This window comes from Triturus cristatus, chromosome 6 (genome assembly GCF_964204655.1).
Source record: "Triturus cristatus chromosome 6, aTriCri1.1, whole genome shotgun sequence".
Taxonomy (NCBI): Eukaryota; Metazoa; Chordata; class Amphibia; order Caudata; family Salamandridae; genus Triturus; species Triturus cristatus.
In genome coordinates, this window is record NC_140589.1 from 166,079,987 (window position 1) to 166,093,065 (window position 13,079).

Consider the following 13,079-nt stretch of genomic DNA (forward strand, 5'->3'; position numbering starts at 1 on the left):
GCCCACCTCTGCCTCCCAGTCCCCCCCCGAAGTTTGCTCAGTGTGGGGGAGCTGTGCGTAACAAGGGATTGATAGATCCTGGAGGTTTTTTTATCAGGTAGATCCCCATGAAGACTTTCGCCTCTAATGGGCTTAAGTCAGGGAGCGAATCCAGTCCCACCAATGCGGGCGACAGGGCATGCCTGAGCTGGAGATATCTAAAAATTGCTCACGTGGCATATGGAATTCCTTCTGTAGCTCAGGGAAAGATTTAAGTATCGTCCCTAGCATGACATCTCCCAGCGTGGAGATGCCAATGTCATCCCATCCCTTAAAACCTTGTAGGGCCGCCAAGTGGGGTAGACGCCCATTGTGCCACAGGGGAGTCTCACGAGTCAAGGTCCGCCACCATCCCATACGGCGCAAAGCCTGCCTCCAGATTTGAAACACTACCTGCGTGACCGGGGGCAGCACACCCCTCAGGGACGCAGAGTAAAGGAGTGTATGCAGCGTGTGGCGTCCCATAAGTTGCCGTTCCAGCGCATATGCCGGGTCTCCCCTGTCCCCGTACCACCATTCGATAAGGACTAGAAGATGTGAAGCTTGATAATATGACAGAATATCCGAGGTGGCCAGCCCTCCACAGTAGGTGGATAGGAAGCACGTCCGTATAGCCACACGCACCCTACCCCCCTCCCACAGGAATTGCCCCAGCACCGAATTCACCTGTCTGAACCAACCTGGCTGAATCTTGTATGGGTGGTTCTGTAGCTGATATAGGAGTCGAGGGAGCGCCACCATTTTAAATATTGCCGATCGCCCATACAGAGTCAAGGGCATACGGGACCAGATTTTAAGATCGGAGCGGATGCGCTCCCATACTGGGGCCACATTTTCATCCCAGGAGACCGCCGGCACATCAGTCAAGAACACCCCCAAATATTTCAGTCCCCCCACCGCCAACTGAACTGAAGAGGCCCACGCCCCCATTTTCGTGCGCTCACCCAGCGCCCACAGGGTGGACTTGCGAGGGTTCATGTACAAGCCGGACGTTTCCCCGAAAACCTGCATAATGCGCAGGAGCCGTGGCCCAGTCCTGTCCACATCCGTAAGAAAAAGGAGGACATCGTCCGCATATAGCGCAATCCGATCGGACAGGCCCGTGGCCCATTCAACCCCCCGAACCTGCGAGTCTATGCGTATCCACCTAGCCAGCGGCTCCATAGCAAGAGCGAAAAGGTATGGGGACAAAGGGCATCCCTGCCGCGTTCCGCGTCCCAAGGAGAAAGTAGGAGAGGTCGCCCCCGCTACTCGCACCGCCGCCGTGAGGTCCGTGTAAAGGAGCGTTATGTAGGAAAGGAACCGGGGACCCAGATTCAGTCTGCGGAGCAATGCGAAGAGATAAACCCAGCTGAGGGAGTCAAACGCTCTAGCCATGTCCGCCAGCAGCAAGGCCGCCGGCTGTCCCGTCCTTTGTACGGCCGCTACTGCCACCTGCGCCCTCCGAATGTTATGTCTGGTGGCCCGCTGAGGCATGAATCCCGCCTGGTCTGGGTGCACTAAGGCGGGGATATGTGGCAAGAGACGGTTCACCAATGCTTTTGCCAACATTTTAGCCTCAACATTTAAAAGGGAAATGGGGCGATAGGAGGCGTGTTGGTCCGGGGGTCGGCCCGGCTTATGGAAAACAATTTTGGCGTGTCTCCAGTCTGCCGGGAGCACCCCCCTATCCCTGGCCTCCTCGACCACTGCCCGATAATACGGGACCACTTGCGCGCGAAACCGGCGGAAGAATTCGCAGGGAAACCCGTTGGGTCCCGGGGCCTTGCCCGGGCTCCCCCAGCACCACCCCCAGCTCCAACTGGTCCCTCACCTCATCGGACACCCCAATTGGAGGCAGGTCTGCAAGAAACTTATCTATAGTGGCACCTGGTAAGCATTCCTGTGGGGCGTATAGGCCTGCAAAGTAGGCAGCAAAGTTCGCGGCCAAAGCCGGGGGTAATTGTTCCATCTTACTGTCTGTTACCTTCTAAATATTTTGGTGCAGGCTCAGAAGAGGCACAGTGCCACCATGCCTTACTTTTCTTTTTTTTTTTGTCTCTGCATCATCCTGCACAAAAATTGTATTTACTGTTCCGGAATGGTCGCTGGCCATCTTTGAACAGTAAAATGAAGTAAAGATAATATAAATTGCGCATTAGTTTGCACACATAGGAAGGGACAGCCAAAGCCATTCCAAGATTGTCTCTCAGGCACGAGCTTGCATAGCCGCCATCTTCCCCCCCCAAAAAATGTAATTTTTTTTTTACATCAAACTAAAAAAAAAAAATTCCAAAATTGCCTCCCGTGTGCTCAACCTCACATACACACTGGTGGCCATCTTGGAAATCTTAAACTATTTTATGCAATACAAATAAGAATTGGCAATCTGCGCAGTGTCATAAAGAGGAGAGAACTATTGGCGTTGCAACTGCTGGTTTACCGAAAATGTGGAAAAAAAAAAAACACACCCTCGGAGACACCAACATATTTAAAGAGAAAAACAGCATCTTGGGAACAGGCAGGCTCAGAATTGGGCAATTGACAGGGTGGCATTCTTTTAAAGACGCATGTTCGATTGATGAAAATATCATGGTACATATACAATGGCAATATGGTTATATTACAAATGCTACTAAAGATATAGCGGTCACAAACAAAACTTTCAGTCGCCATTAAGACATTCAGGTCCAATTTATATCTTCTCTTGATCTTGGAGGTTCACATATCTCCCCTCTGTAGGTGTTCCATTGTCCCCAGACCTGAGTCCATTTAGTTGGGAACCCCCAGGCTTCATATACAGACTTTGGCGTGACCATACACCAGTCCATATCTTTGCCCCAGTCCTACATATGAGGTGGGCTCTGAGCCTTCCACAATCTCGCAATATGGAGTTTTGCCACCATCAGCCCCAAGGTGCCCAAGTACGCTCCCTGGAGTTTAGGTCCGTAGGGCTCCAGATGTTTAGGAGGGACAGTTCAATGTTACAGTCTTTCTGCTGCCCCAACACTTCCTCCATACGGTTCGCTACCGCCTCCCAATATCTCTGGACAGTTGTGCATTCCCAAAGTGTATGAACAAAGGTTCCTTCCTGCCCACACCGCCTTACACAGTAGCCGTCTGAGCCATATCCCATACGAACCAACACTGACCCAGACAGATCGGTTCTATGGAGAATGTTCAGCTTCTTCAGGCGCAGCCTGGAACATATAGCCACCTCCTGAGGGGATGCCATCGCCTCCAACCATTTGTCATCATCTAATCCCGCTACATCGTGGTCCCATTTCACCCTCAGATGAGTCAGGGGGATCTGCCATGTTGACGAGTTTTTGTAGGCGAGTGATATGGCCTTCTCCGGCAGATTGCCATCTAGTACTCTATCCTGAAGTGGGGAGGAATCGGGGAGTTCACTACCTTTAGGGAGAACCGCCAGTAGGGCATGTTTAATTTGGAGATACCTGAAATATTCTGATTGCGCTAACTCCTATTCCTGCTGCAGCCAAGAAAAAGGGACCACCTCACCCGACTTCCACAAATAGCCCACCTTGGATATACCAATAAGGTCCCAACGATCAAAATCCCTCGAGCGAATCAACCTGCCCAATTGCTTGCTATACCAGAGTGGTGTGGCCTGCGTAATTTTCCCCTCCCAAACTTTTGGTAGCCGCCTTCCACACCTGCTTTGCATGTCCAGTTGGGCCAGTTAGGGCGGGCTTCAATGACCGTACATAAAGAGCCCCTTCAAAGCTAAAGGGGGCCAAATTTAAAGAGCAAGACAATGAGTGCTTGAACATTAAGATCACGGCTCCTCCATCCAGAGGTTCTCTGGTTTCAAATTAAAGACTGCAGATAGGACCAGTCTGCTCCTCATTGTAAAAACAAAAGCAGGGTTAGCCTTTGCCAATAATGGGCTTTCTATAACAAGAAGCCCTAAGACTGGAGTACACAGGATAAGACCATCCTTTATGCCAAGTAAGCCAGGAAAAGACTTGAGCCACTGGCTCATGTGCCAACAGGCTCTTTTATACTCCATGGAAGGCGTATTGTACCATTACAGCAGTCTTACACCCAGCACAAAGTCTTGTGTCCACTTTTCTGAAAAGAATAGAGTAAGGCTGGTCACCGATTTTATGATTGTTTTAATAAGGGTTTTGCTCTTTTACCTTAACCAACGTTTCAGGCATTTTTCGTATTCAGCTCTACTATAGTCCGTGGTCCACACAATAAAGACAGATTTGCAGTTAAAGGAAAAAAAAATTTCAAAAAGGAAAAAAGATTGTTCACCATCAGTCTTTATAGAAATATGTCAGTTTACATAAAGAACCCAGAATCAGGACGCCTCTGTTTAGACCAACGTAAACAGCACTAAAACAAACGATAACCCAGTCCCATTTGTTGCAGCGTGCTGGACACTAGCAAAGGGTCATCCCAGTGAAAGGCTGTGGGAACTCTTGCACTCCATTTTTTATAAAGTAGTTGTGATTCTGGGTAAGCAGTACGCACACCACGTATTGTTGCACGACTGCTCATTTCTTTAGCGGAAACAAGGTATGTGTTGAACACAAAAAAAAAAAACTGGACTGAAGTTTAGATTAAGCAATCCATCATGGCTACTTACCGCACTGGAAGCTTTGGCCCACCATGCAAGATCGTGCCACAGAGTTTCTTCACATAACTCATGTCTGCATTGGGGAAGTTTAGCCGCGCCTAAAATGCAAATATCAGTTAATTCAGGTTTCTAAAAAGGTGTGAAATAGTAGGCAAAGGTATTAAATTCCAATCACAGCAAACTGCCTGGAATGCATCGTGAACCAAAAACATGTGTCTCAAGTGCACTCAATGTTAATACGTGCCACTGAAGCAACTCATTTCAAACATGCAGGCGCCGTGGAAGCAGAGAATCTGAACAGATTAGTTTCAAATAAATGGATGACACTATAGAATTGGGTGGGGTGACACAATATAAACAGTTTAACAAACTGAAATGGCAATGGGTGGGGTTAGAGAGTGGATAGAGAAAGCTGAATTCATGTTCCGTTTTAAGATGTTGAACTGAATAGCAGAACAAGCATTTACAATGCAATGGTCTCGGCATTGGTAAAGTTAGAGCTATTGGCATTGCTCATGACATTTTTGTTTATGTTTTTTAAAAACATTTAACCCCTTCAGCGCGGCGCGGATTTCCGCGCGGTGCTGAAGGTTCTGAGCGCGGGCGGGGCCATGACGGAGCGGTTCCGTCATGAGCACAGCGCAACCGACGCTCATGACGGAACCGCTCCGTCATGAGCGTCGAAGGGGTTAAAGAAACGGCATTGTTATTTACAATGTCAATAGCTTAATCACTCTCAAATGTGAGACCTATTGCATTTGCACCCACACACAGCCACCTACACACACACTGATTAAGCTATTGACATTGTAAATAACTATGCCGTTTCTTTACATGTTTTAAAAACAAAAACATAAACAAAAATAATGTCATGAGCAATGCCAATAGCTCTAAATTAAACAATGCCGAAACCGTTGCATTGTAAATGCTTGTTTTAAGGGGGCCTCGAACGGGTCTATCGGGCTCCGTTTTGTGCCCTGGCATAGGCGGTCCTTTTTTTTTCCCGGACTGCAGTGACAGCAGGCACATCGATGTGCACGTGGTGAGGGTTGTAGGGGGAAGGGAAATCATTTCAAGAGAGTCCTTTTCTCTCTGGATTTCCCTTCTGTTTTTGAATCTCAGGAGCAGCAACATTTTCGTGGTGTCACCTGGGCTGTAAGTGGAAGCGTTTTCAAAATTATACACAAGCCATAGTTGCTGCTTATTTATCTTATGCAACTAACAACCATTGACAAAGCCAATAGTCCTGACTTGTTGTAGGTATGATGTGGTTTGTATCATATCTGGACGCAATGAGAGGAACAGCAAAATAAAAGTCGGGCGGTACACTGTGCTACACAGATTTTTAGCTTACGTATTTTTAAGCCACCCCCTTAATTACACTGACCACGCCCCCGAGAGCCCCCCCCCCCCCCCCGTTTTTTCACCCCACTTAAAGCCCTGCCAACGAGTATGTGATGGTACCTCGAGAGATCATAGGAATGGCAAAACAGTGCTATACACATCTCCCTCAGTATCACATACCCCAGCATAATATAACAATACGACCACTCACCGGAATTTGAAAATGTCACCGCGAACAGCCCTAAAAGAAGCAGAGGTGTCGCCAGTGAGGTAGTGAGGGAGAGGGATGTTGTGAGGTAGTGATATATAAGCATAGTGATGTTGTGATGTAGTGAGATAGAGAGAGAGGTAGTGAAAGAGTGAAAGTGAGTTAGTGAGATAGAAAGAGTGAGGTAGAGTGAGGTAGTGAGAAAGAGTGTGATTGAGGTAGTGAGTGAGAGTGAAGTTGTGAGGTGAGCTAGAGAGTGAGGTAGTGATGTTTTGAGAGAGAAGTTGTGAGATAGTGAGAGAGTGGAGTAGTGAGGTAGAGAGAGTTATGTAGTGAGAAAGAGCGAGGTAGTGAAACTGATGTAGTGAGGGAGAGGGATGTTGTGAGGTAGTGAGATGTAAGCAGAGTGGTGTTGTGATGTAGTGAAATAGATAGAGGTAGTGAAAGTGAGTTAGTGAGATGTTGCATATTGCTGATCCCGTGATGAGGAGCACACACGCTGCTGAACTAGGCTCCTGACTGTCAGCGGTCCGGTAAGGCAGGTGCCTTTTATCTGACCCCTCGGTTAAAGTTCTTATTAAAAAACACAGCGGCCAAACGCAAAATAGGGTTAAAAAAAAAAAAAAAAAAAGATTTTCATGTTCAATCGGACACTACTGCAGTCCAAAGAAAAACTGGGATAAAATAAATTCGTGTACAATCCAAATACAAGGTGCCTTATTTGAAAATAGACACTGTGCTCAGTGGTGCAAGCTGGACGACAGCTAAGGTTAGTGGCAAAGACGGAGTGTGAATGAGAGCTGGTTCGCAGTCACGGCAGGCAGACTGACCTGCAGACGGGTAATAGCAGGGAAACAGGCGGAAGTCAGTGGCGTTAGCGAAAGTAATTAGGTAAGGTTTAGTGGTGAAAGCAGGAGAGCTATATGCAGTCAGTGGTCAAAAGAAATGTGGCCCATCTTTTGTGAATGAGAAAAGGAGGAAACGGAGCTGCTGTCAGTTTTGATGTAAATTCTATAACCAGTGTCTCGGACAATCCAGACGTGCTACCTTAGCAATAAGCACATCCATCTGAGTAGCGATCCGAGGCACCGGCTTAACCTGACAATGCCTGCTGTCAGCCCTTGTGTTAGTTCCCGACTTACCCTTTGTGGGTTAAAGAGGGGGGTATCGTTATGTCTACCTCGTAATACGGTTGAGGCAAATACAGTGGAAAGTGGTTATTTAAGCCACTTCTTTATTCTGGAATGTTAGGTATGATGTAAATTGTGGTAATAACGATGAGGCTGTAATCTACCTCGTCGGGTAATAAATATGCTCCCAGTTTTAACAGTATCAGAGCATTTACAACACCCTAATCCAAAAGGTAGCAGAAAGCTGGAGATTCAAGTGCTGATAACATGTTCGAAGGAAAATAGACACACTGACACTAAAGTAAAGGGAATGATAAGGATGACATCTCTTTCTATGAGGAAGTGATATCGTTGCACATTGTGTATGTTATTTAGCCCTCCGAATAATGGGAGTGTTCCGTGCTTTTTAAGTTTAAAAATATTGAAATTGAGTGTTCGAGGTTGGTCAGTTCTATACAAAACTGCGTGCCGAGCTCTAACGTCCCTCCAATAATGTACATCTCATGCGCCCCATTCGCATTTACACAGTGCATTATGCACTCATGTTTCCTCGAGAGTGTCGGGGGTCCGACGACGTTCAGGTTTACGAGTGCTGTGCCCACGAGTGCTTACCCGAAGTCTCTCTGGAACTCTGCTGGTGAAATCGACCGTCCTTCTCCAGTGCCCTATGCCTCTGCTAGTCCGAGACTGCCTGCCATGCACTGCCTGCTGCGTGTGTGGAGCGTCCAGTTGTCATGGTAACGCACCACCTCTCCCGGAATCCGCACTCGCATTCCCGCCTAAAGATCAGTGAAAAATGTCCTGGTTTGGTTTTGCCTCCACCCCCTCCCGAGGATCCGCACTCACTTCTTACCTGGGTCACCAAAACCAGAATAAAGCGAATATGCACCGAAAAAGACAGCTATCCTAGGGCGCAGGGAACAACGTCAAAGATAGTGCTGGCAGGTTCCGTGCGAGGCACTTCCGGCGATCGGGCAGGGGTTTGTTGCGGCTCGTGTCGCGTAGGACGTGACGCTGCCCCAGAAAATGTAGTTTATTCTTTCGCGCTCCGGAATAACGTCACTGTGGATATCAGAAACACTAGATTGCCGAGTTTTGTTTTTTGGGAGGCCGTGTTGGCCACTCAGAAAACTCGATAATATCAATAAGGTGTAAGAAAGTAAAATCCTGCCGCTCTTTCATAATCCTGTCCATTGCCTTCACCTTCGCCGCGAGCCGCTTTCTGGACGAACGAATTTGGCCACCAAATAGTACAAGCCTGTCTGCCGATAGGCATCAATTATGTAACTGTAGTAATTCTAATTAGAGGTGCTCTAACTGAAAGGAAGGATCGAGCCAGGGGTCCGGCTTGGCTGTGAGACCGTATACGAGCCGAACATTAAAACAAGCACACCACTGCCTTTCTCCGAGGCAGAGCAGAAATGCCTCGGAGAAACGCAGCGTCCTTTTCGGATTCAGGGGCGTGTTTTGCTGTTATCTCCTCCAGCCATTAGACTTTCTGCAAAAAACACGCCCCCCGATCCGAAAAGTACGGGCCTGATCGTAGAGAAACCTCTTCTCCAATGACTGGCCAGCATTCAAGAGGCCAGCCAATGGAGAAGAGGGGCGCGTTCAAACCCCTCTTCTCCGAAACATTAAATCTCTCGACTTCCGGTTCTGCCTTCAGCAGACCGGATGGTCCCGAGACCTAAAAAAGGCTGTTTCTCACAGCTGAGACATAACTGAAGTGAACATCAACCAAACCTCATCCACAGCCCACGCGGTCTGGTCAGCACCGCCTATTCAAAACACTCCTGCTACAGTAAAATTGTGACAGCATCTTCTACATAATACTTAAGATAACCGCGAACATGTTTATGTTGGTATTAAATAAGACTGCAAAACATGTCTGTAGAGCTCATTTCGTGTCACATGCCAGACTGGAACTAAAAGGTGGCACAATTGGAAAAGAAAAGGTTACATTTATCCATTTCTAAAGTCATCAATCGTAACTTGCAGATACAGCATACAGGTACCCAATAGCCAAGTATGTTCGCCACTTTATGATATCTGGAAATAAACGTACGTCGTTGAAGAAAAAAAAAAGTGGGGTATTCACCCGTGATGCCACCATGGTCTATTGGGTCACGACATCGCGTTTGCATCTGTGGGCTTTCAACTATCAACTGCATTTTTGGAAGTTGTAGTAAGCCATTGGGTAGGACTAAAGAGCCAACACAAGCAAACCGCATTTGTGAATGTCTGTGTGCGTCAGCACCTTAAAGTCAGACTTATTGGCTTTGCCAACGATTGCAAAGCCACTGTCTTAATGGAACATAGGAACAGGAGAAGCAAATGTAATTCAATGATGCCAAAAATAGCAAATGGCACCCTGCCATCGCTAATGACGCCTATGTGCAATGACGGACTTTACTATCCCCTTCCTGTGGTACCAGCAGCAACTGTGCAATTTACTAATAAATCACCTTACGCCCCCCCCCCCTGTCCCCCCCCCCCCCCGAGAATGCACCTGCTCGAGCCGAGAACTAAACTAGTTGCAAGAAATATCAGTTTCACCGTAATAAACTGCTTTCGAGAAGATTTTACGATTCTGAGAAGACGGAGCTCGCTCACGCCTGTTCTCACAGCGCGCTCCTGCTAGCCAACTTAAGGAAAGGTAAATCATAGCTGAAGAGCTTTTAAAAGGTCATATTACATGTGCCAGTAACCTATATCAACTTTAAAATGTGGTAGACAATTAGCATGCATTAATGTCACATAATATGCATCCGCTTTCAAAATGCGATCACCGAGTGAAGCAACACAAGTGAAAATAAAGTTATGCGTATAAAAGGTATTTGGCAGGAATGCTTCATAACTGCATAGTTAACAGAATTGGGATGTGTCTGGGTCATACATAAGTATACCGTTTCTTCTGCAGGACAATGTAATCCAAATGTAATCTTAGCAACCAAAAAGGGAATATGGGCTCACATTTGTTTCATTGCTCTCCATGCTTTCGCTTTCATAATTCGGGTTGGAGAAAGGGTCTTGGAAGCAAGCAGCCGTGTGACCTTGGTGGAAGTCCCTTAGTCAAGCAGCAATTAGCGATGACGGAATATGGAGGCAGAGTAGCCGCTTCCTGCCTGTCCCGCGGGAAGAGAGGATGTGCCCCCAGGGTATTAGTAACACAGGCCTTGCAAACTGCACTCCTGTGGCGAAGCTCGTGCTGCCTGTGTTCTCTCAGCTAAGAATGCAAAAACTAGCGGCGAGAAACTAGCATCGTGGCGACTAACACTCTCGGTAGACCCCGGTGTTTATCCACCGACAGCGCCCTAATTGGTTTTGGATTTAAATGGGTGCACGCTGTGCGCGTCATTGTAGTTTAATTTGTAGTAGGGTTGTTCGAACCTGCTAAAGGGCAGTTGGAGAGATGAGAAGGCGAGGGTCAGAGTTTGCAGGCTCCCCAGGGGCTTGGCTCGTTCAGTCACGACACAAACACTGGACTAACACCCCTTTGAGATCTTGTTCCGATGCAGGCCTTCACCAGCGCTTCCGAGTTTCTTCATAGAATTCAAAAGATAAGAAAAACAAGTTCCCTTTTGGGCCGCCGTTACATAAGATCAAAGAACGATAACCACTAAAAACAAGCAACACTGCATGACCGAGAGAGAGGTATGGGTCAAGCGACAAAGCATAGCACAAGCACGGAATTGGGGGGTGGGTGGCAAAGAAATACCTACATCGTAGTGGGAAGTGGGCTGCCATCTTAATCTCAGCAATCCTTGGCCTGCAGAGCCAGGTCTGCAGTCAGTCTGGAGGGCTATCTGGTGCCATTGTTACTGGCTACCCCGTGGCTAACATTTAAGAGAATTAGACCCCAAAAAAGAGCTCTGGTCACTCACAATGGGTCACCAGGGAAATGAGCAAGAGACTGGTTAGAGTGGTGGATGCGGGAGGCGAGTCAAGGCCAGAGCTCAGAAGTGTGCTGAATTGCAAAAAATAAAATAAAAGCCACACAAACCTGTACTTTGCTGAAGCACTGAACACAACAATCAGCGACAGGCAGAAAAGTGGGGACGAAGACACAGGGAGGTTAAGTGAATTGCAAGCGACACCGAAGCACTGAATTAGTTTGCAAACAAAAATTAGTTTGGGAAACACATGGGACAGTTAAAACTGGTGGAGTGATATTGTACTTGGTCGCTGCTCTTGGAGAGGGATAAACACGGCCAGAGGCATAATAAATGCATGCCATAAACCAATAGAAAGACCGAATAGAAGAGTGACAATGGCGCCGGCAAACAGCAAGCCTTTGGGTGGTTTGGAAGCCCATACAGTGAATACAGCACGTCTCGAAGATAGTGCATGTGCGCTGCCTAGAATCGATCCTAGAATCGATCTATAAATAGTATCACTGCATACCTTAGGAGGATCTAGTACAACAAGAATCAGCGATATGCGCAGTTCTGAAGACCTAATGATCTGTGGATGAAAGTCAAAATAGAACAATCTATTGATTTTAGCAGGGCCGCACACAAGAACCCTACTAGTCCGATACAAAACACTCTCACTCCTAGCCTTCCATCAACTTTACTTCATAAAACGACGCTGCGGTTCACTCCAGTTCCAAGCTTCTCCTCCATACTCCTGTAAAAGCTCGCCCACCTCTTGGGATGAGCTTACTGGGATAACTCATGCCAGAGACACTTTTGTTATTGAGGGAGGCTATGTTTGAAGGTATTTTATAATTTTAAGACCTACAGCCCACAAAGTGCCCTGTACTTTGCTTTGTAGCACTTCAGAGTTGCTGGTTCTGAAACACAGCAAGATTCCCCCACATGGATCCTGAAAGAACTCTAAACTTTAAGGTCACACCGGAAAGGTGCATGGTCTCAATTCTTCCCTGGTCTCATGTAACACAAAGTGGTGTTCTTCAATCAGTCCAGATTCTGTCAAGCTTCACCTGGCTTAATTCTGCTCATATGAGAAAAGGTACGTTACACAGCTGAGTAGACTCACCAGAGCGGATCCATTTCCAATTGTAGAAGGCAGGAATATACCGTCACAAATCATTAAATAACTGAGCAGTAAAAAGAACGCCATCACCACCCCACGCCCCCCAAAAAGTCCCCATACAAATGTCAAGCACTAGATACACAACTAAATCAGCCAGTCAATATAATTAAGGGGGATTAGAGTAGATCGTCCAATTCAATCTCCCCAAACGGCTCTGAATACAATTGGTCTATTCTAAGTATCCCCCTGCTGGAGTTCAATCTATCAATAAGTGATTAGGATTAGTAAAGTGCTGAATAGATGTGATTAAATAGGACACATTTCGTTTCTATTACGCTCTGTAATGAGATCAAGCTTACATATATATAGTGATTATTCTAAACGCGAACGGATTCCTTTGTAGGTTATTGATTTCTGGGAGTTTCTAGAATGTTAACCACCGACTCGTTTATTGTTATCACGGAGAACAGGGGTCAAATAGAACGCAACAGTTAAAAGGGCATCAGTACATTTGATTCATTGTTTTGCTAAGAGTTTATAACACCGAGATTAGGTTATCAAAGTTGAGCATTGAGTGAAGGATAGAGGGGAATCTTTATGCCAGGTGAAACCAGGACAGGGCCAGTTGATGGCTACAAAGGCACTTTACCTTCGGTCACTGATCTATCAGTGTAGCTGGCCACGCCATTACATTGAGCATATTGCACCATTGTTCAAATAGGTATGCGGGTGTCTACCATTTCTGAAACTTGAAAGTTTCATTGTCTGCTGA

The 13,079-nt window shown here is 46.8% G+C and overlaps 1 protein-coding gene across 2 annotated transcripts in view; it reads right to left on the bottom strand.

Annotated features, from left to right (window-relative positions):
* Positions 1 to 13,079, bottom strand: part of CTSB (cathepsin B) — a 90,460-nt gene that overhangs the window by 43,439 nt on the left and 33,942 nt on the right. For both annotated transcript variants that reach the window (XM_085610438.1, XM_085610439.1), the window contains one exon: positions 4,637 to 4,725. In XM_085610438.1, the coding sequence (XP_085466564.1) occupies positions 4,637 to 4,725 (89 nt within the window). The remainder of the gene's footprint in view (positions 1 to 4,636; positions 4,726 to 13,079) is intronic.